Source organism: Capricornis sumatraensis, chromosome 1, assembly GCF_032405125.1.
Source record: "Capricornis sumatraensis isolate serow.1 chromosome 1, serow.2, whole genome shotgun sequence".
In the NCBI taxonomy this organism is placed as follows: domain Eukaryota; kingdom Metazoa; phylum Chordata; class Mammalia; order Artiodactyla; family Bovidae; genus Capricornis; species Capricornis sumatraensis.
In genome coordinates, this window is record NC_091069.1 from 46,795,376 (window position 1) to 46,819,470 (window position 24,095).

General features: G+C 41.9%; 2 protein-coding genes across 2 annotated transcripts in view; one reads left to right on the forward strand and one right to left on the reverse strand.

The window, feature by feature from the left end:
• USP34 (ubiquitin specific peptidase 34) overlaps nt 1-4,610 on the forward strand; it is a 180,753-nt gene extending 176,143 nt beyond the window's left edge. The window contains 4 exon segments of the mRNA XM_068984030.1: nt 1,299-1,439; nt 1,546-1,689; nt 2,595-2,754; nt 2,922-4,610. Of these exon segments, the coding sequence (XP_068840131.1) occupies nt 1,299-1,439; nt 1,546-1,689; nt 2,595-2,754; nt 2,922-3,529 (1,053 nt within the window). The 3' untranslated portion in view covers nt 3,530-4,610.
• Nucleotides 4,388-24,095, reverse strand: LOC138088687 (activator of 90 kDa heat shock protein ATPase homolog 2). The gene is made up of 9 exons (XM_068984037.1): nt 23,976-24,095; nt 22,537-22,727; nt 10,046-10,131; nt 8,204-8,318; nt 7,049-7,137; nt 6,201-6,311; nt 5,735-5,836; nt 5,126-5,177; nt 4,388-4,990 (listed from the first exon to the last, which is right to left on the reverse strand). Exons 1-9 carry the CDS (start codon nt 24,053-24,055, stop codon nt 4,818-4,820), a joined length of 999 nt encoding a protein of 332 aa, XP_068840138.1. The 5' UTR covers nt 24,056-24,095; the 3' UTR covers nt 4,388-4,817.

Below are 24,095 nucleotides of genomic sequence, written 5' to 3' on the forward strand. Positions count from 1 at the left end.
CCCCCCAGCTCTGCCACTTGCTGCTTTTTTCATTCTTCTTGATTTCCGTGGTTGCTTGCTTTGGTTTCTGTGTTCTGCCACTGCCTGTCGCTTTATCTGCTGCTGCACTGCACTACTCTCTTGGCTTTTTCACACAGAATTCATCACCCTCCCCCCCAACTTCCCTTAAAACAAAGTCAAACCACCTCAAGCTTCCAAAGCCCCTAGCAGCCCCATAGAAAAAGCCATCTGTACTGTGCAGGAATCACAGGCAGAGACTATTACTAACTGGTAGAGTAAGACAGATTTTCCTGACACCAAGGATCTGAAAACCTGGGTGCCAGTTGTACTTGACTCCTAATTTCTTGGGTTGACCTTAAACAGTTTACTTACAAGTATATGCATGTACAGTATTATCTAAACTTTGTCCTATTTTTTAAAAATAATCTACTTTTTCTTCCGTGTAAATGATCTGTTATTAAAACACACATATAAATAATCTAGGGAATATACTTAAAGACATACTACTTGTGTTTAAGAGCCATGACCATTTGAAAACAGGAAAACCAAATTTTAGTACAATTTCTATATTTTGGGACCCACTGATTTCTGTGTGAGACAATTAGAAAAAGAGGTTTGCTGTTTGTCATTGCAATATTTATGAAGGTGTGGGGGAAAGGGATTTACCAAACAAATTACTATTGTTATGACATTATGTAGTTCAAGTTTTAACTCATTTTAGGGAATAAAATTCTTAATCTTTTCTCTGTGGGTGGTTTGGTTATCTCTTTTCCCCTGAAAACATCATCCCATCTGTCTTATTTTTCCAGTCCTTATTAACTCTTGCTAGATAATAAGGCTGCGTTTCTTTTAAAATGTATTTGTTCAGTTTTGCCTTTCAGACTTTTTACAAGTCTTTTCTTAACACTTACCCATTTAAGTTATTGAGAGTATAGTTGTAACCAGGAGTTGAGTAGATTAAAGTATTGGGCTGGCCAAAAATTTTGTTCCGGTTTTTCTATAACATCTTACATGAAAACCTGAATGAACATTTTGACCAACCCAGTAAAAGTGGCTTTTCTGGGAATTCCCCTGGTGGTCTAGTGGTTAGGACACTGTACTTTCACTGCTGAGGGCCCAGCTTCAATCCCTGATTTGGGAACTAGGATCCCACAAGCCACAAGGCATGGCCAAAGAGAAGTGGTTTTTCCAATAAGGATGTTAAGTGACTTTGGATGTATATCTATCATAAGCAGTGTATTTAAGACTTGCACTTACTTCAGTGCTCAACCAATCAGTGCTTTTTTCCCCCCCTTTAGTCTGCTATGTCAAAAAACTGCATCAAGCTTTTGTGTGAAGATCCTGTTTTTGCAGAATATATAAAATGCATCTTAATGGATGAAAGAACTTTCCTAAACAACAACATTGTCTACACATTCATGACACATTTTCTTCTAAAGGTATGTCACAAATTGGAAAGTCAGCTTGTTACTTCCAGTTAGTTAAAGGTGGTGTTTTCATTGTGTTGGTCTTTTGGAGATTTTTTTTTTAAATCATCTCTTTCAGGTTCAAGGTCAAGTGTTTTCTGAAGCTAACTGTGCCAATTTGATCAGCACCCTTATTACAAACTTGATAAATCAGTATCAGAACCTGCAGTCTGATTTCACCAACAGAGTTGAAATTTCCAAAGCAAGTGCTGCTTTAAATGGGGTAAGAACTATACAAGGCAGTAGTCATGTACTTTCAAACTTCCCTTATTACATCAGTTCTAAATCTGGCCTTAGTAAATATGTAATTTTAACTTATTCAAACTCTAGAAGTCACATATGATGAAAAACTAACCAAATGAAAATGTGTTCCCTTGGCCTTTTATGTATGTAGCATACTTTGTCACCTTAAGATATGAGCCAATGTCATAAAATGCTAAGCACAATAAAACCACTAAGAGGAGACATTCCCTTTACTTGCTCAAATTTTTTAAAATGTTACTTGTGGTGTTTCTGTTAGTGCCTGTGACTCATTAGGAACTGAAAATCAAGTTAGTAGTCTGCCTATAAAGCCAGTTAAAGCTGGGCAATTGCTTGCTTGTATAGACTTCCATGAAAGCTGTGTTGTAGAATAATGAAACACCCACCAGCTTGTGCAGGCACATGCCCAGCAGCTGCCTCCTAAGTAATAAAATGCTTAGAGGCCAGGGTGGATTATGGCACTACATGAAGACGACCTGTGGTACCTACCAGCAATCAAGTATCTTTGAAAACTGACTCCTAGATTAATGAGGCCTAAATTGTTCATGGGTCATTCAGGATTTCCTTTTAAAATTCCTGTATAAGTTTTATTACTGATTTTTTTTTCTCCCATTTTCAGAAAACACTGTTTAAGTCTTCAGTCAAGTGGTATGGTGCAAAGAACAATGGTATTAGTGACTTGGAACAAATGAAATATAAAGACAGTAGTATCATAACACTGGCTTTCTAGTTTTAGCATCCTTCTAAAAGTACCAGAGGAACCAGGATGGATTCCTGGAAGAGTAATAAACATGTGCATTTAAACTACTAACAGTTGTGTCAAAATGTTGGCTTTGGAATTTAAAATGTTTGTTTGGATTTTTGTAGGACTTACGGGCACTTGCTTTGCTCCTGTCGGTACATACTCCCAAACAATTAAACCCGGCTCTAATTCCAACTCTGCAAGAGCTTTTAAGCAAATGCAGGACTTGTCTGCAGCAGAGAAACTCACTCCAAGAGCAAGAAGCCAAAGAAAGAAAAACTAAAGGTTAGCCTTGCAGACTAATAAAATATTGACTTTACGGCAAATACACTCTCCACTACTCATTTTACAGTAGTTGTGTGAGCCTCCTGCACATAAATGCTAAAAAATGCAGACACCCCCAAAATGATCTTAATGACTCTTCAGAGAGATTTTCATGTTCGTTTTCACAGATGATGAAGGGGCAACTCCTGTTAAAAGGCGGCGCGTTAGCAGCGATGAGGAGCACGCTGTCGAGAGCTGCATCAGTGACATGAAGACAGAAACCAGGGAGGTCCTGACCCCAACGAGCACTTCAGACAATGAGACGAGAGACTCCTCAATCATCGACCCAGGCACAGAGCAAGATCCTCCTTCCCCTGAAAATAGTTCTGTTAAAGAATACCGAATGGAAGTTCCATCTTCGTTTTCAGAAGACACATCAAATATCAGGTCACAGCATGCAGAAGAACAGTCCGACAATGGTAGGTTTGAAGACTGTAAGGAATTGAAAGACCTCCACTGTTCCAAGGATTCTAACCTCGCTGAGGAAGAATCCGAGTTCCCTTCTACTTCTCTCTCTGCAGTTCTGTCTGACTTAGCTGACTTGAGAAGCTGTGACGGTCAAGCTTTGCCCTCCCAGGACCCTGAGGTGGCTTTATCACTCAGCTGTGGCCATTCCAGAGGACTCCTTAGTCACATGCAGCAGCACGACATTCTAGATACCCTGTGTAGGACCATTGAATCTACAATCCATGTGGTCACGAGGATATCTGGCAAAGGAAACCAAGCTGCTTCTTGACATTAGATGTAGCATGTCTACTTTTAAGGTCACCCCTCCCCCCACCCGATGCTGTTTGTATAAGTTTCGCCTATTTCTGTTTTCGTGCTTCAGTTCGTCCAGTGCTCTCTGCTTGAATGGCAAGATAGATTTATAGGCTTAATTCTTGGCCAGGCAGAAACTTCAGATGAAAAAATTTGCATCTTCAGTATACTTTCTAAAGGGCAATCAGATAATGAATATGTTTTACGTAATTAAGAGTTCACTGTAGTGGCTTTCATTTAATATGGCTGTCTGGGAGGCACAGGGTTCTCTGGCCCTGTACAACGTAATTTAAACTTACAGCATTTTTACTGTGTATAATATGGTGTCCTCTGTGCCAGTTTTGTACCTTATAATAGAGGCAGATTGCCTCCAATCGCTGTGGTTCTTATTATCAAAATTAAGTTTACTTGTATACGGAACAACCACAAGAAATTTGATTCTGTAAAGAATCCTCTTTAGCTGTGGCCTGGCAGTATATAAATGGTGCTTTATTTAACAGAATACCTGTGGAGGAAATAAAGCACACTTGATGTAAAAATGATTGTTTTATTTTTATTGACATGACTGATTGCTATTCTATGCACTTAATTAAACTGACTGTGATGGCTTTTTAATTGTTTACATACCTTGCTTCAGTCTTCTCAGATGAAAGTAATGAGAGAACTGCGAATCGGGAGAGGTGCTTGTCCACTGTACTCTACTTCATGAGAAGTGTAGTGGCAGGCCAAAAAGTACCTTTTTCCATAGACTTTTCGGTCCTCGCCACTCCAAAGCGCATAACTGCTGCGGGGAGAAGCATAACAATACAGCCCGCTCGCCCTCACATCAACATGCTTCCGAATGCAACATGCCACTGGTTCACGACCTAAGAGCTACACACCTTAAAAACCCTGAAGTTAAATAAAGGAAGTACCAACATGCCATTTGTCTCTTCCTGAATTAAAAATTACAGCTAAAAGTAGGCCCGCTAAGACAAGCTTTAGCTTGGGACACTTCAACTATCCATACTCGGAGACGCAATCTGTTCCCGGAGGAGCATCTATGGACGGTAACGTTAACAGTCTGATTTCACATTGCTTGCTTTTAGCTCAGTGCAGAGTCTAGTCATAGTAAATAAAGATTCAAACAGTGCTTTCAGTTCTGTACTAGTCTGTGGATTTCATCTAGTATAAATTATTTTTTTTAAAGGAACACTAGAGGAGGAGGTAAACGTGATACTTCCTGCTTACAAAAAGTAATGCCCTTATAAAATCTTCAAACCAGCTCAACCATTTAGGGTGGTCAGCTGCAGTAAACCTTTTATTTCTTCAAAATGCTGCTTCTGCCAACAAAATTTCATGTTCTCTTCTTCACAGATAGGAACTCCTTCACAGTCCAATTGTAATTCCGTTTGCTCTAGTGTGGGCAGAAAAGTCAGTGTGACTACTGCATAGTGTTCTGGAAGAAAAAAAAGGAAAGGTCATTACCGTACTGTGAAAAGAATTTATCCATATAGTGCCACTGTTTGCTTTTCATAGTAGGGGGTAGAATACTTGAAGTGTTTTTGGACTTAAAAGGTGGCTAATAACATACCTTCTGGCCAGTTCCTACATCTCCATTTCATGACGATCTTTTTATTTGTTAACTGAAAAAAAGGGGAAATTCCACTGAAAACATCTTTTAAAACTTTGTACAATACTACAACAAAGAAAAACACCAAATCCTTTCATGAGCCCCTACGGGAGAAATATGAGAACTAATCAATGGACATACACCCTCAACTTGGTTTATACGCCAGCACCATTGAGGACTGACTGTCCCTAGTGCCACAATGTAACAGCAGTCACACCAGACAGAAGTGTGGTAGCCAGTACAGAGCTGCTGTCAGCAGGAAGGCAGCTGACATTTGGCAACACGCATACTAGTGGCAGAGACCAGAAACTTCTAGACCCAAGAGTTGGGAGGAATTGTACTTGCGTCTTCTAAGAGTCATAAATAGTGGCACAACTGCTGTGAAACTAAGGCTTTATCTTTATTATTATTTAGTAAATACAAATTTTTTATTTGCCGTATAACCAACTTTATAAAGCGCTCAAGTTTCTGTGAGCTCAGATAAAAACCGAAGCACTTTTAAAAACAGCATGAATAAAGCATTTTAACTGAAGAGTCTAGCTTACTTTCCTTTAACCTAAGATTACTTACCAGTTCTGTATATTCACCAGAGATGTTTCCATCAAACATTTGGAATTTCCCTCCCTTTTCAGCTTCTAATACAGCGGAAGATTTAGAAAATTTTTGCACCAACTAACCAAGCAAAACATACACAATAGACGTGTTATTCTGTGCTTACCATGTTTTCAACCTATATGTATAACATAACAGTTACTGTGGTTTTTAATTATGAATACACAGCTTTTAATTACAGCCTCAGTAGATTGTTCCAAATCTCAATGCTGATAAACTCCCCCACCCCGGCTCCCAAACATCCATCTTTTCTGCCCTCAAATCCTTAGGATAGCTTACCCGTCCTTGAGCTACCCTAAAGATTACTAGATCCCTTCAATCAGAAAAACATAAGTCATGTAGGAAACCAAAACCCAGCTTCAGTTCTTAGTGGCATACTCTCTCCCAGTGTCAGCATTTCTGATTCCAGATACTGAGATGTTACATCTTTCACAGTGAAGATTCTGTACAGCTGCTCGATAGCTGTGTCAAAGAGTTCCGTCATGTGCAGGGCCACAGTGGGAATCCTTACACCCAGTGCCACTGGAGAGGAGGCCTGAATCTCAAAAGGTTCCAAAGCATAATTAGCATGACTAGAGATTTTAGAAATTCAGTTTTACAGTCTCAGTAAAATATCACAATGTCCCAAACACTATCCTTCCACTAAAAAGCCTTTTTAAGCACCGCCAATTCTAGTCTTTATTTTGGAAACAGAGCCGCTTTGCTCTGTTCCACTCCCAGACTAGGGCTTCACAGCCCAAATCCTACTTGGATATGTAACTATGGCCCAGGGGGCAAAAAGATAAGCAGGTGAAGGACACAGCACTTAAGGCCAAAAGGTGTCAAACTCCCCATCATTACAGTCTTAAGAACAAGATCTAAAACCTCCCAATCCTCCGGAAGTGGAGAAATGCTCCTTCCATTGTGGTGTGTGAGCTTCAAAGTCACCTTTGTGACTTTGTAGTGTAATGACTACAAAACAGCACTGTCCTGAACTAAATTCAATATCTAACAAAAAGGCTAGTTTATACAGTCCCTTCCATCAAGGATGAAAGTCTCATTTCATCATTTCCCCCCAGGATGGCAGAAGATGCAAGGGCGGATTAACTGGCCCTCCTCAGTATCTTGTATAGTCCTCCACCATCACAGGCTCTTGAAGCTTTGAAGCCTTCGAGCCTGGTGGGCTGCAGCCCAAGGGGTCGCACAGAGTAGGACATGACTGAGCTTGCACGCATGCACACACTAAGCACTTCCTTTTCCCCCTCCCTGCATATCGTCCACCAGAGGCCACACCTGCAAGGCACTGTCACTCAGTTTCCTTTTAACCGTCAATTCCTGGACTGCCATAGCTTTGGTTGGTAAGATCATTCCCATTGTAAATTCTATAAAGGAAACATATGAGAAATGACTTTAATAAAGCACCTTTTCCCTTCCAGCACAAATAGGCAGAAAACTGAAAACAAAATCTAAGAATATAAAGAAACACATTTATAGAAAGAAGTCCTACAGCATTTTGAGAATTTCAAGACCATTCTGTATCTTTATATATAAAACTAATCATTAACATGAGTTCCACAGCAACAAATGCCTTTTATCCTTTTCTTTTTACTGAATGCCTCACTTTTATCTAGTTCTTGACAAAAAATAGCATTTTCAAATGCTGTTTTCCAAAAGGCTCCATTTTATACACTTAACTACTAATAGCTTTATGACTGTCACTATCAAAACCAGACACTTGGCTCACTGCTTCATCAGCACCACCTCACAAAGCTTGGTCTCCATTCAAGCCTGTGGCAGCAGCCTGTGTGATCTCGTGAGAAAAGTAAACCCCAAACCCATCTATGCCAACACTGAGATACTCAGCACAGTCCAAGGATGAGGTGCAGACATACAAGCCCTGCTGGCTATTTTACCTGGCAGGGAGCTTCTCTAATTTAGCAAAGAAGACAATAACCTCAGTTCCACTCAGTGCAGGCATTATCTGAGTAAGTTTCCAACTACACCTGTAATACCTATAGTCACTTTCACTCACTCATTCAACAAAGATTTACTAAGCATCTACTATATACATCAGGCATTGTGCTAGACGTTGGAGATACAGCAGTAGCAAACAGGACAGAGTCCTTCCATGCCCTCATGAAGCTTATAGTCTAGCAAGGAAGACAGACATTAGACATAATTATAAAAACAACTGATTAAATAATTATCATTCCAGAAACTAACAACAATTCTGTAGGCAGAATGGTTCATGCTGTATAAAATACTGATAAGCACTAATTATGGTCTAATTCATGACTAGATCTCAACCTCCAGACTACAATTTATCGTGCAGCATGAAGAGCTGATCTCTGGAACCTGGGACATTGGCCTAACCTGGGAATCCAGTGCAGACCATTATTTGGGTAAATGGAAAAGGGACCCTCTAGTTCACAAGGATGCCTTCTTTACCCGTCTTAAGTGCCTTCAGGTAATCTCCAAGGGCTTCCCTGACCTTGGCGGTGCCTGCAGTTTTCATAAGATCCTTCAGAATATCCCCATCTCCTTTCTTTTTACTCACGTTCACCTACAAATCAGAAAAATACAAACCGAAGAAAAACCTGGTTTGACGTATTCTTACAATACTGGGACAAACGGATGAGGGAACTGTGATGGCAAGGGAAGGGAAAGAACTGATGAGAGAGAGACGTGACAGGCTTTTCCATATAGTTTGAGAAGAGGTAAGAGTTTTTTAATCAAGTGTCTACTGAAACTGGTGGCCAAAACTTGAAGGACTTCTTAGAATGTGAACCCCTGATCTGCATACATTTTATGTGTGTGTATCATACTGGTGATACAGTCCATGGTGTTCAGAGTCTAGAAACGTGCTGTTCAATACGGCAGCCGCTTGGTCACGTGGCTTCTGAGCACCCACTGAGATGGGTTCAAAGTGCAAAATCACACACATACACCAGCCTTTAACGACTTAGCACCAAAGGAATACAAAATAATCTCATGAATAACCCTGATACTAATTACATGTTAAAATGATATTTTTATATTTTGGGTAAAATAAAAAGTATTAAAACTAATTTTATCTGTTTCTTTTAAATATTTCTAAAACGGCTGCTAGAAAATTTTAAGTTCTTTATGTGGCTTACATTATGTGTCTATTGAACAGTGCTCGTCTAGAGTCCCAAATTCAGTTAATTAGGAAAATCAGGTTCCCACATATCCTGGTCTTGGGCTACACTTTTTTTTTTTTTTTTTTGGCAAGGAGGAAAGTTGGGAAAGAGAGGAAGAGGGGGAGGAAAGGAGGGAAGGCCAGGACAGGAGGGGAGAGGGAAATGCCAAAACGCTGCTCTGGGGGTGCCGCTGGTATTCTCAGAAAGAAGAGGTATTGGTTTGAAACTCCCTTCATGTCCCTGCGATTCGGTTGAGGTGGGCCTGCTCCCAGGGCCCAGTTCTACATTAGAGTTTGTTCTGCAGTACTACCAAGGGCTGAATCGAAAAGACCAATTTAACATCCTACTAAAATACTTCTGAGCTGATGGATGTGGACAGAGCAAAGTGAAGTCACAGGCCCTGAGTGCACTGACCACACATGTGAAGCTACCACTTTTAGTGCAGTTCATAGCCTTTAAGAAAGGCAACTCCTGGCAGTTCGGTGTAACTTGCTATCCTGAAGGCCTTCACACTAAATATGTTCACAAATCCTAAAAGACCCTGTCAGACTGTCATCTGGAAATACAGCTATCATACAAAAGGTTTCACCCTACAACCAAGCTTTTAGCTTACAAGTGGACACTGACCGCAAACCAAGCATGGGAGTTACACAGGCTTGCTCTCTCCCGACGATCAGAAGAGCCAGTCAAACCCAACACATACTAACTTACGTCCAAAAAAATATGATACAACCAAGGGATATCATGGCGAAAAGCCAAGAATTTGCACTACTAAAGGGGAAGAGTAAAGACGCGGAGGAGGAGATACAAAATCCCATTCACCAAGCTGTGCACAATACCTGAGCACTTCCCAGAATACATACAGTTGCATGCATCTGATGACACCTTTGAAAGGTGATGAGGAGGCCGTGGAGGGTGCAGTCCATGGCTTCCCAGGCATGCACTTCCCACCACATCACTCGGCCCACACCTCACCCCACCGCCCCACAGCGCAGCCTCCTTCTCAGCAAACAAGCCCTTCACCACTCACCAGAACTACCACACAGGCACAGGTTTTCAACTGCCCAATATGTATAGCAGAAACTTGATTTAAAAACAAAGAAAAGAGAAATACCATCAGATACCTCACCTCAGTGTCATCTACTTCATTCTCTTCAGACAGGCTGGGTATTTCAATCAACCCCTTGTGCTTCGCACCAGATTCTCTAATGATACCTAAAATGAGCGAAATGTCGTCTTCAATTACAAAGTAACAACTAGCTCATGTAAAACTGCCCTGCCTAACTGAACAGCCCACCCTCCTCACAGGGCGCAGCCTTCCCCCACAAGCGCCCATCACATGCATGTCCAAACCAACTCTGCTCTCCTGGCCCACATCAGAGGTTCAGTTCCTAAGAAAGCTGGGCGGGGGGTGGGCAATTAAAATGCAGACAAGGGAACTTCCTGGTGCTTCCACTGCGGGGGGCAAGGGTCTGATCCCTGGTCAGGGAACTAAGATCCCATGGGCCGCATGGCAGGACCAGAAAATAAATAAGAACAGTGCTATTATTAGACTTTTTTTTTTTTAACTGCACATGAAATCAGGGTCCACATGGAAGCATGAGAGTGAAGTAAGTAGGTCTGTTAACCGGTGTTTCTTTTTTCATTCCCCAATATTCTTTAACAAGTCAAAGCATGATAAAGGACTATCCTGAAGAAAAGGCACAGGAAGGCAAAAAGGGACACTGAGTTCTGATCACAGAAAGAGGGTAAGGGAGGGAGGTGGGGAAGTCGGCGTGGATTCCCCCACGCAGCTAATGTCTTTCAACACCGGGTGCTGACTTCAGTGACGTCAAGATGGTGACACAGGTCATTCCCAGCTTCAGCACCCCTCACAAGAGCAGCAACTAGCAACTGCGCAGGGACAGGACACCACTGCGAGAATCCCAAACCCAGGGGTGAGGCTGAGGCATGCTTCTGGACCAGAGACAGAAGAGGGCTGCAGTAGAAGGTGTGAGGAGTGGTGACACTCTGACCAAACCCCGAGGCCAGCACAGAGCCCCACCCAGAGCCCCCACTGCAGTTTCCCAGCAGCAAAGAGGGCAGGCTCCCCGGCATTGCTGGATGCTTCCTCAGAGGCCAACCGGGGTCTCAACATGTGGAAGCCACAGGGGCTCAGGCTTTCAGCAGCCAATGCTCATACCTGGATGGACCGTGTTCCTGCTTGAGGCAGTACACGAGCAGAGCTCAGCTGGCAATTCTGCTTGATGTGGGTCCCCGTGTGACAGGTCAAGGCCAGCTGGGGAGTCTCACAAAGGTGGGGAAGCAAATTCACAGCTCCACTCAACTGCTGAGTGTGGCTTCCAAGCCTGACCATCCAGGAAGCCGGACCAGAGAACCCGGGCAGCCCTGGAGCCCATCCACACAGCCTCCTGGGGCAGGGAGCTACACCAGCAGTCTTGCCCGACTGCAGAGTATAGCCTCCGGCCCTGCGTAGCCAGGGAGCCCAAACAGTGACCCCAAGTGGCCTTGGAGTGGAGCCTACAGCCCTGCCAAATTGCTTAATACAGCTTGGGGCCTTGTCCAGACAAGAAGCTCAGCAGTGACCCTACCCCACAGAGAACAGCCTCTAGCCCCTCAACTGCAGGAAACAGGTGGAAGCCTCTCTTAACCAGAGAGCCCAGCCAGCAACTTTGTTCGATAGCGGAGCATACCCAGCAGCCTATGGATGGTGAAGCCAACCCTGCAGCCCTGCCCAACTTCAAGGCACAATCTGTGTCTCCATCTGATCACAGAACACAATGGAGGTTAAGGTCCTACCAAGAACTCTGCCTGCAGTTTTGCCTGAACAGAGTCCAGCCAGGAGCACCACCTGTCAGGGAGCAGAGCCTGAGACCCCCACTCAACCAGGAGTGATGGCAGAACCCAGCTCAGAACCCTGCCCAACCATGGCATCCAACCAGTGGCACCACCCTGCCAAGGAACACAGCCAGTGACTCTGCCTGACCGCAGGTAACTGCAGAGCACAGCTAACGCCCCATGTAACCATGGAGCACAGCCAGCAACCCTGCCTGGTCCAAGGAGCCCACTGAGCAGCCCTGCTTGAATATGGAGTCAGTTGACTCACCCAACCATAAAGGCCAGCCATTGGTAACCCCCACCCCGACCTCAGAGCACACTCAACTGGAGACCCTGGCAGCAAGTCTTCCCCAGCCATGGACATGACGAGCTGACACACCCAATAACCCAAGCTGAAAGGTGGTGGATTTTCCCTGCCAAAGCAAACCTGTAAAACATGGAAGAGACCAATTAATTCCTCACACAGGCAGCTACTAGTGCAAGGAAACAAGGTTCAAGAAGAAAATCGGGCAAACATGAGACCACCAAAAGAACCTCATAAAGCTCCATAACTGACCCTAAATAGATGGAGATGCATGAACTATGTAATCTGGAATTCAGAATAAATCTCTTAAAGAATTCAGCGAACTATAAGAACACACAGACAACTCAACGGAATTAAGAAAACAATGCATGAACAAAACAAGTTCAAAAAAGAAACAGTGTTAAAAAAGGAAAAAAGCCCACAAACTGTTGGAGCAAAAGAATAGGATGACTCTACTGAAGATCAGAGAGCTTCCACAGCTAACTGGACCTAGTAGAAGGAAACAATGAATACTTATACTAGAAGATGGGTTATTCAAAACTGTCCAGTCAAAGAAACAAAAAGAAAAAGAGTGAAAAAAGAACAGGAGACTCATCTGATACCATCAAATGAAACAAGATGTTCATTATGGAAGTTCCGGAGGGAAGAGAGAAAGAAAGGGCCAGAAAGTCTATTGAAAATAATAATGGTTGAAAACTTTCCAAACCTGGGAAGAGAAATGCACATCCAGGTTCATAACGCCCAACGGTCCCCCAAGTAGGCTGAACTTAAAAAAAAAATTAAAAAGGCTACATCAAGACACATAAGAGTTGAACTGTCAGAAGTCAAAGACAAAAAATTCTGAAAGCAGAAGAAAAGTGACTCTTCACAAACAAGGGAGCTTCCGTAAGGCTACAGGTGGATTTCACAGCAGGAACTTGACAGGCCAGCAGTGGGATGATATACTCAAAATACTGAAAGAAACAGTATGTCAACCAATACTACACCCAGAAAAGCTGCCTTTCAGAAGTAGGAGAGAGACAAAGATATTCCCAAACAAAGAAAAGCTGATGGGGATTCAATGTCATTAGATCTGCCTTACAAGAGACGCTAAAGAACATTCGTCAAGCTGAAATAAAAGGATGCTCGTTAGCATGATAAAAACGTATGAATGTGTAAAGCTCACTGGTAATGGTAGATATATAGTCAAAATCAGATGATCTAAAATTGCAATGGTAATATGTAGTTTTCTTCCAAGTCTGCATTAAAAGTTAAAAAACAAATGTACTTAAATAACCATAACTGAGAATTTAAAGTAACTATAACTATGAAAACTTCTACAATGTAAAAATATGTAAACTGTAACATCAACAAACTAAAGTGTGAGAAGTAAAGAAGTATACATTTCTGTATGCTATCAAAATTAAGTTATCAGTTTACATTGGGTGTTACATTTTATATACACCTCAGGTTAACCACAAAGGAAAAACCACAAAAGATTATGGTCAGACTCAAAGCATATCACCTCAAAAAAGTATCAAAGGACTATGGAGCTAGAAAGAGAGGTGTGTAAGTCCTTACCAATCAATAGTTACTAAACATAAACAGATTAAATTCCTCAATCAAAAGGCACAGAATGGCTGAGTGGATTAAAAAATCAAGATCCAGCAACAAGACAGTATCTCACAATAGACAGTCTCTCTACAAGACTCACTTTACCTTTAAGGATACACACAAACCAAGAGCAGAGGGACGGAGAAAGAAATTTCAAGCAAATGTTAACCAAAGAAAGTAGGAGTAGCTATACTTACATTAGACAAACAGACTTTCAGCTGAAATGATCAAAAGAAAGAAGGTCATTATATAAAGCTAAAGGTGTCAATTCATCAATGATATAACAAGTATATTTAAGCATCTAATAGCACCTAAATAAAGCAATTACTAACAACTTATAAGGAGAAATAAGCAGCAATACAATAATAGTTGGGGACATTAATGCCCTACTCTCAACAATGGATATATATCATCCAGACAGAAAACCAGTAAGGAAATATCAGATCTGAACACTACAGACCAAACACAACTAACAAACATTCTGAACAGTCCATCAGCAATAGGATTTGCATTTTTCTCAAGCACTCACAGAACATTTTCTACAATAAATCATAGGTTAGGCCACAAAACCAGTCTGAACAATTTTTTTAAGATAAATTATAACAAATGTCATTTCCAATAAAAATGATATGTAACTAGAAAATTCACAAGTACATGCAAATTAAGATACTCCTGAACAACTAATGGCTTAAAGAAATCAAAGGCAAAATTTTAATATATCTTGGTACAAATAAAAATGGCAACACAAACACTTATGAGATGCAGCAAAAGCAGTTCTAAGAGGGAAGTTGGAAGCTGTAAACTCATACAACAAGAAATAATCTCATATAAAGAGCCTAACTTTACACATCATGGAACTAGAAAAAGAAAAAAAGTAAGCCCAAAGTCAGCAGAAGAAAATAAATAACAAGCAATCTACAGATTCAATGCAATGCCTGGTAAAATTCCAACTACACTTTTTCACAGAAATAGAACAAAAAAATCCTAAAATTTGTATGGAACTACAAAGAGCCAGAGCAAATAGCCTAAGCAATCTTGAGAGACAACAAAGCTAATGGCATCACACTTCTTGATTTCAAACTGTATTATAAAGATATAGTAATCAAAACAGTATAGCACTGTCATGAAAACAGGCACATAGATCAACAGAACTATAACAGAGAACAGGATAGATAGAAAAAAGAGCCCAAAATAAGTCCATGCTTATGTGGTCAATAAGCTAAGACAAAGGAAACAAGAAAATATAGTAAGGAAAGGACTGTCTCCTCAACAAATGTTGAGAAAACTGGCATCTATAAACAAAACAATGATACTGGACCACTATCTTATACCACACACACACACAAATTAATAAAAGTGAACGAACGACTTGAAACCAAAAAAAAGTCCTAGAAGAAAACACAGATGATAAGCTCCTGGACACTGGTCTTGGCAATGATTTTTGGACTTAACACCAAAAGCAAAAATATACAAGGAGGATTAACTAAAAAGCTTCTGCAGAGCAAAGTAAATAAAGTAAACCTACTGAATGGGAGAAAATATTTGCAAATCGTGTAACTGATAAGGGATTAATATCCAAAGAACTTGTAAGACTCAATAACAAAAAACAATCTCGTTAGAAAATCTGGAGAGACATTTTTCTAAAGAACACATACATACAAATTCCTCTGGGACAACATTAAATGCACCAATATTCATACTATGCTGGGGTCCCAGAAGGAGAACAGAGAGAGAAAGGACCTGAGAAAATATTTGAAGAGGTAACAGCTGAAAACTTCCCAAACATGGGAAAGGAAATAGTCAAGTCCAGGAAGCACAGAGAGTCCCAGGTAGGATAAAACCGGAGAAAGACACTGAGACACATAATAATCAAACCAACAAAAATTAAAGACAAAGATAAAATATTAAAAGCAACAAGGGAAAAATGACAAAAAATATACAAGAGAACTCCTGATTTCTCAACAGAAACTTTACAAGCCAGAAGGGAACAGCATGATATATTTAAGTTGATAAAAAGGAGGAGCTTACAACCAAAAATGCTCTATCCAGCAAGACTCTCATTCCACTTTCATAGAGAAATCAAAAGCTTTAAGACAAGTAAAAGTTCAGAGAATTCTGCATTATCAAACCAGCTTTACAACAAATGTTAAAGGAACTTCTCTATGCAGGAAACCCAAGAAAAGGAAAAGACCTACAGAAAATAGAAAATGAAAGAAAGAAAGAAAGTGAAGTCTCTCAGTCATGTACGACTCTTTGTGACCCCATGGAGTATAGCCTACTAGGCTATTTCATCCATGGAATTTTCCAGGCAAGAGTACTAGAGTGGGTTGCCATTGCCTTCTCCAGGGGAGCTTTCCGACCCAGGGATTGAACCCGGGACTCCTGCACTGCAGGCAGACACTTTACCATCTGAGTCACCAGGGAAGCCCCAACCCAAAACAATTAAGAAAATGGTAATAGGATCATGAAAGTGAAAGTGAAGTCGTTCAGTTGTGTCTGACTCTTTGCGACCCCATGGACAGTAGCCTGCACCAGGCTCCTCCGTTCATGGGATTTTCTAGGCAAGAGTAGGATCATACATATCTATAATTACCTTAAATATAAATAAATTAAATGCACCAACCTAAAAACACAGACTGGGTGGATGAAAACATGTGCACTTATCTCGCTTAGCACATCATCTGCTTGACTATGTAATTATTTTATACTATTAGGTTAATCATGTTCCCATTATGGCTTGCAATTATAATGATCTTTTATATTTTGTCTGATTGATTTTGGCCATTGATTGTGAAAACTGATAAACACTTTTACTACTGTGATTTATTTATTTATTTTCACTTTTTCTATTTCATATTCAGTGTTCCCATTCCATTCAGTTTGTTTTACAATCTCTCCATCTCTTTTTCTATCTTGCTCAAGCCTTTATCAAGCACAGTAAAAAACTTTTGTATATCTATATATAAATATGTATATATTTTAGAAAACTTAGAAGAATTTTTGCCTAACTAAAAAATTTATGACACTTTGATTCCACTTGTTTGACTTAGTAGGAACAGAATGCTAGATTTCTAATTAAAAACAATAGCTATCCAACAAGCAACGAAGGTTTACTGTATAGCACGTGGAACTATAGTCAGTAACATATAATAACCTATAATGGAAAATACTTTCAAAAATAATGTATGTGTATTTATGTATAAATGAATCACCTTGCTATGCATCTGAAACACTGTAAGTCAATTATACATCAACAAAATACACATATTAGAAAACAGCGAAGACACGGAAGCAACTTAAGTGTCCACCAACAGATGCATGGATAAATAAAATGTAGTGTATACACACAATGGAACATTATTTAGCTATAAAAGAGAAAAAAATTTGCCATTTGCAGCAATCTGGATGGAACTTGAAGGCATTAAGTAAAATAAGCAAAAGAAAAATAAATACTATTTGATCTCACTTATATGTGGAATCTAAAAGAAAGCAAAAAAGTCATAGATACAGAGAACAGATCAGTGATTGCAAGAAACAGGGAGTGGCAGAATGCGTAAAATGTGTGAATGTGGTCAAAAGTACAAATTTCCAGTTACAAAAAATAAGTCATAGAGATGGGATACACAGTATGGTACTATAATAAGACTATTTTACTTATTTGAAAGGCAAATCCTAAAAATTCTCATAAGAAAAAAGAAAACCTTGGAACTGTATGGTGATAAATATTAACTAGACTTCTTGTGGTCACCATTTCTTGATGTGTACAAATATAAACATATATATACTCATTATAACCCCACATGAATATAATACTATTTATCAATTATATCTCAATAAAAAAGGGAATAAAGATTAGAACAGAAATAAATGAAACAGAATAAGAAAACAATGGAAAAGATTAATAAAGAGCTGGTTCTTTGACAAGACAAAAATCTTGACAAAACTTTAGCTACACTAACCAAGGGGAGAAAAAAAGGACTCAAATAAAATTAGAAATGAAAGATGAGACATTACAACTGATACCACACAAATACAAAGGATAATGAGACCACTGTTAACAATCAAATGCTGTAAAACTGGACAATCTAAAAGAAATGGATAAATTCCTGGAAATATATTTCATACCAAGCCTGAACCATTCAGCACTAGAAAGTCTGAACAGACCAATTACAATTAAGAAAACTAAATCAGTAATCAAAAAGAACTCCTGACAAAGAAAAGTCCAGGACCAGATGATTTCAATGGAGAATTCTACCAAATATTTAAACAGCTAACATCAATCCTTTTCAAACTCTTCCCAAAAACTGAAGAGTGGAAACACTCCCAGACTCATTTTAAGAGGCTGGTATTACCAGGATACCAAAGCCAGTTAAGGATGCTACAAGAAAAAATTATAGACAAATATCCCTCATAAATAGGGATGCAAAAATTCTCAACAAAATACTGGCAAATTGAATTCAACAGCACATTAAAAGGATCATATACTATGATCAAATGGGATTAATCCCTGGAATGCAAGGATGGTTTAATGCCCAAGTCAAATCATGCATCACATTAACACAATGAATAATAAAGATCATATGATCATCTCAATCCAAGCAGAAAAAGCTTTTGAGAAAATTCAATGTCCTCTGATCATAAGAACTACCAATAAACTGGGTATAACAGAAACATGGAGAAGGCAATGGCACCCCACTCCAGCACTCTTGCCTGGAAAATCCCATGGACGGAGGAGCCTGGTGGGCCGCAGTCCATGGGGTCGCTAAGAGTCAGACACGACTGAGTGACTTCACTTTCACTTTTCACTTTCATAACAAGTGTTGATGAGAATGTGGAGAAGAGAGACCCTTATGCACTACTGGTGGGAAAGTAAACTGGTGCAGTCAACTATGGGAAACAGTAGAGGTTCCTCAAAAAATTAAAAATAGAATTACCATATGATGTAGCAATTCCATTTCTGGATATATAGCCAAAGAAAATGGAATCACTGTCTCAAAGAGATGTCTTCACCCCAATGTACAAAACAGCATTATTTATGGAAGTCAAAACATGGAAACCTAAGTGTCCGTCTATGGATGAATGAATAAAGAAAACATGACATGTTTACACAATAGAATATTATTCAGCCACAAAAATGAAGGGAAATCTTGCCATTTGTGACAACATGGATGGACCTTGAGGGCATTATGCTAAGTGAAATAAGAGAAAACCAAACACTGTGTGACCTCGTTTATATGTGTCATCTAGACAAACCAAACTCATAGAAATAGAGCAGACTGGGGTTTGCAAGGTCGGGAGGAAGGGCGGTGAAGGTGGTCAAAAGATACAAAGTGTACAAACTTCAGCTTACTTGATGAGTAAGTTCTGAGGAAGGTTTAATGTACAGCATGCTGAGCAGTACAGTTTTGTTCACTTGAAAACTGCTATGAGAGCAGATCTTAAAGGTTCTCAACATACGCAGAAAAAACTACAACTCTATGGGCTGATGGATATTTTAACTAACCTTACTGTAGAAGCATTTTGCAATATATGCGGTACAGTAAATCATCACACTGTACACTTTTCACTCATACAATGTTATAAATCAACTATATCTCAATAAAACTGAAAAAAGCTAAATTTAACCAAAATTTAATTAAAAAAAAAAAGTAAGACCAGAGTACTGCCTCCTCCCCAGCAGGTCCCACTAGCTACTTCTAGGACTCACTACTAGAAAAAAGCACAGAGGGTCAGGGAAGCACTGGTGTGCCTGCCCTCTGGCTCGTGCCAGGGACTTATCCTGCAAAGGAGCTGGTTGTTGCTTTGAGCTAAGGGAGATGGAAGAGATACAAGATCAAAAGCTTCCCTGGGGTTCTCAGAGCCCTGTCTTGGGGAGCTGGAATGTATAAGGAACCAGGCCCTGAAAGAGCCAGCAAGAGCCACTGAGGGAGCAACTGATAGGCAACCTCCAGCCAGAATATTCCAAGGCAGGAGTGGGGGGCTGTTTTTGATGCTCATTAAGAGGGTGGCTCAGACGGTAAAGCGTCTGTCTGTAATGCAGGAGACCCAGGTTCGATCCCTGGGTTGGCAAGATCCCCTGGAGAAGGAAATGGCAGCCCACTCTAGCATTCTTGCCTGGAAAATCCCATGGACGGCGGAGCCTGGTAGGCTACTGTCCATGGGGTCGCAAAGAGTCGGACACAACTGAGAGACTTCACTTCACTTCAAACGATGAACTGTGGAAAATTCTGAAAGCAGACCACCTGACCTGCCTCTTGAGAAACCTATATGCAGGTCAGGAAGCAACAGTTAGAACTGGACATGGAACAACAGACTGGTTCCAAAGAGGAAAAGGAGTACATCAAGGCTGTATATTGTCACCCTGCTTTTTTAACTTATATGCAGAGTACATCATGAGAAACGCTGGGCTGGAGGAAGCACAAGCTGGAATCAAGACTGCCAGGAGAAATATCAATAATCTCACATAAGCAGATGACACCATTCTTATGGCAGAAAGTGAAGAGGAACTAAAAAGCCTCTTGATGAAAGTGAAAGAGGAGAGTGAAAAAGTTTGCTTAAAGCTCAACATTCAGAAAACTAAGATCATGGCATCTGGTCCCATCACTTCATGGGAAACAGATGGGAAAACAGTGTCAAACTTTATTTTTCTGGGCTCCAAAATCACTGCAGATGGTTATTGCAGCCATGAATTTAAAAGACGCTTGCTCCTTGGAAAAAAAGCTATGACCAACCTAGATAGCATATTAAAAAGCAGAGACATTACTTTACCAACAAAGGTCCATCTAGTCAAAGCAATGGTTTTCCAGTAGTCACGTATGGATGTGAGAGTTGAACCATAAAGAAAGTTGAGCACTGATGAATTGATGCTTTTGAACTGTGGTGTTGGAGAAGACTCTTTAGAGTCCCTTGGACTGCAAGGAGATCCAACCAGTCCATCCTAAAGAAGATCAGTCCTGGGTGTTCATTGGAAGGACTGAAGCTGAAACTCCAGTACTTTGGCCACCTCATGAGAAGAGTTGACTCACTGGAAAAGACTCTGATGCTGGGAGGGATTGGGGGCAGGAGAAGAAGGGGACGACAGAGAATGAGATGGCTGGATGGCATCACTGACTCAATGGACCTGAGTCTGAGTGAACTCTGGGAGTTGGTGATGGACAGGGAGGCCTGGCTTGCTGTGATTCATGGGGTCGCAAAGAGTCGGACACGACTGAGCAACTGAACTGAACTACCTCCCTGGGCTCTGGCCTGGCTTAAGTCAGCAAGATAGTCACTAGGACAGAGGCCCAAGGCCGCTAACTGGACAGCTCTCAAGAATGGAGATGACTCGAGCTGAGGCCCAAACTTTAACACGGCACAATCCTCCAGAACCAAATCTTACCCTTGCTCCTCGTTTTTTCCACAAGGATTTACTGAATACAGGCTGTCTACCCCGCAAGGAGCTAGGCACCATGGGAGAAATGCATTCATTCAACAAATACACAACCTTTCAGGCAGTAATCTGTAAACAAAACTAATCAGTCCCTGACCCAAAGACCCAAAGAGTGAAAACAACCAAAATGTCTATCAACTGATGAATATATAATCAAAATGTGCTACATCTATACAACAGAACATCAGTCAACCATGAAAAGGAATGAAATGTGCTATAAGACAGATGAACCTTGAAATGATTATGCCAAATAAAAGAAGCAAGTCACAAAAGACCAAAAACCATGTGATAACAGTCGTAAGAAATGTCCAGAATAGGCAAATCTGTGGAGATATAACATAGATCAGTGGTTGCCAAGGACTGGGCAAGTGACAGGTAAATATTTTTGTGGGAGAGATGAAAATGTTCTATAACTGACTGTAGTGATGGCTGCACATTCTGTGAATATACTGAAAACGAGGGAATTGTACACAATAAGGTGTGGTATGTGATTTTATCTCCATAAAGATGTTATTTTTAAAAATCTCTGCCCCAGTGAATGGGGAAAAAAGGGGGATCCAGAACAACAATAATATAACTGCATGTAGTGTGCCAAGTATAAGTGCTTTCAGGAGAAACAAAGCAGAGAAGGGAAACAGTACAAGAAAAGGATCTGACATTTTTATACAATGGAGACAGGTGACATTTTTATAGAATGTACTCAGGATGCAAACCTGAAGGAGCCGAAGGAGCCAGCATGCAACAGTCCAGGGGGAGGGTGGCCCAGGCAGCAGCTCCAGGAAATACTGCTCACAAGTGCCTGGCTGACTGAGTCCTGCTGAGAACAACCAACCAATTCAATGGACATGAGTTTGAGCAAATGAGATGGTGAAGGACAGGGAAGCCTGGCTTGCTCCAGTTCATGGGGTCGCAAAGAGCTGGACATGACTGAGTGACTGAACAAGAAGAAGCTCCAAATGCTGGGAGAGAGGGAAGCCCATGGCAGGCGGGGCAAGAACTCCACATGTAGTAAGGGTGTCTGCAACCGCAAACACCAGTTTAGGGGCCCAAGCAGGAGTTCTAAAAATACCTGTTGGACTTCTCTGGTGGTCCAGAGGATAAGAATCCTCCTGCCAAGGAAGGGGACACAGGTTCAATCCCTGGTACAGTAAGAATCCACATGCCAGCTGAACCACTAAGCCTGTGAACCGCGACTACTAAGCCCACGTGCTGCAACTGCTGAAACCCATGTGGCTAGGGCCTGTGCTAGGCAAAAAGAGAAGCCATCGTAATGAGAAGCCCGTGCAACACAATGGAGTAACCGGCTCGCAGCAACTAAAAAAAGCCCACGCACAGGAACAAAGACTCAGTGCAACCAAAAATAAAAATACCTGCTGAATGAATGACTAATGAGTCAACCAACTCTGCTCCACCAACACTGCACTCTACCCTACCAGTGCCTGGAGGCCCCTGTTACCTTTCCAGCCCAGCTTGATGTTCCACTCATAGAAGAAAATCAGCTTTCCTTTGCGGCTGCTGCAGGAAGCCTCGCCTTCCACCTGCTTCAGCTCACTGATCTCGCAGCGGCCAGCCTCATTCTCCACGGTGATACCCACCAGGAGTTCACGAAGCCTCCCCTTGGACCAGCTGGTGGCATCCCGCTCTGTCCTGCCAGGACCAGAAGAAGGGCAGAGCCATGAATGGACGCTCTTGCTGGTATCCACACGCCCATCCCTGGCTCAGTCCAGATCTGCCCAATTCCTCTCAACCATGTGAGACCTGCCACCCACAAACTTACAAGCACACTTCTCAGACCAGTTTTCTACCAAACATCTTCTAATTCTCATCAGTGATTTAAGATATGCTGGGAGGCATGGCTTATTTGGGAGAAAGGAGGTCTAGAAATTTCACCTGTTGGAAATGGAGGGGCAAAGCCTGGGCCACATGAAAAAGTAATTATAACTGAGATAATTTTTATCGTAATAAGACAAATTATTAAGTGTTTTCACATGTATATTATCTCACACAATCTTCCCAAATAATGTTTCCAATCTAGGGGAATGAAAATAAGCTGAGAGAAGTCTATTAAGTGTTCATGGAGGCAAGGCTGGGAAAGAAGAGGTCAGCCCTTCCCACCCCCAGGCCAGGACGTCCCCTCCCCACCCCCGGGAAAGGCTGCCCTCACAGGCTAAAGCCTTGCTCTGCCCCGGACCTGCCTCAGCATCACCTTGATGGTCCCGAGGTAGCATAGCCCTTAGCCTTCAGGGGAAAGGAGCATAGAACATCACTTCCTGAAAGCTCAGGCGGAAGGGGGAGGGAGGCAAAAATTGGCCCATACTCTAGATGAGATTGAAGACGGATGAGTAACTAGTTCCAACTTCTAGAAGGCAGGCGCACTAGAGACCCATCAAGTTAGATGTGGAGTTCAGATCCAAATTTCTGTTTTCCTGTTCTTTCCACTACAGACGTAAAACACACACACACACACACAAACTTTTCAGCTTCATTTTAATTTCCCCCAAGACTTCAAGGGGCTGGGGCGGAGGGCCACGGGAGGGTAGCTCCTGAGGTCACACAGACTGCCAAAGCTGAAGAGGTAAGTCAGGAATGACTGCTACTCCTGGGGCCCAACCCAACTTTCAAACAGCGAAGTCAAGTCCCAGAGCCAGTGAGGGTAAGACCCCAGGTCTCCAGGCTCCAAGGGCTCCCCAAGCCCCGACGCTAAAGACAAGCATCTGCACCTGTGCAGCCCCACAACCCTCCCCGCTCCTCCCGCGCGGGGCCCGCCGCGGCCGCCCTCCACCCGGGAGCCGGGCGCTCGCTGAGGGTCCCTCCCGTCCCTCCCGTCCCTCCCGGCGGCTTGCGAGCGAGGAGGCCCGCCAGGAAGCCGCGGCCCCGGCCCCCGCCCGACCGCACCAGTGCCAGTTGTTCACGTTGGTCCCGTCCTCCCGCTCCTCCACGATCCAGCGCGGGTCCCCCTGTCCCCACTTGGCCATGGCAGCGTGGCGGCGCGGCCTCGGCGGAGAACCAGGAACG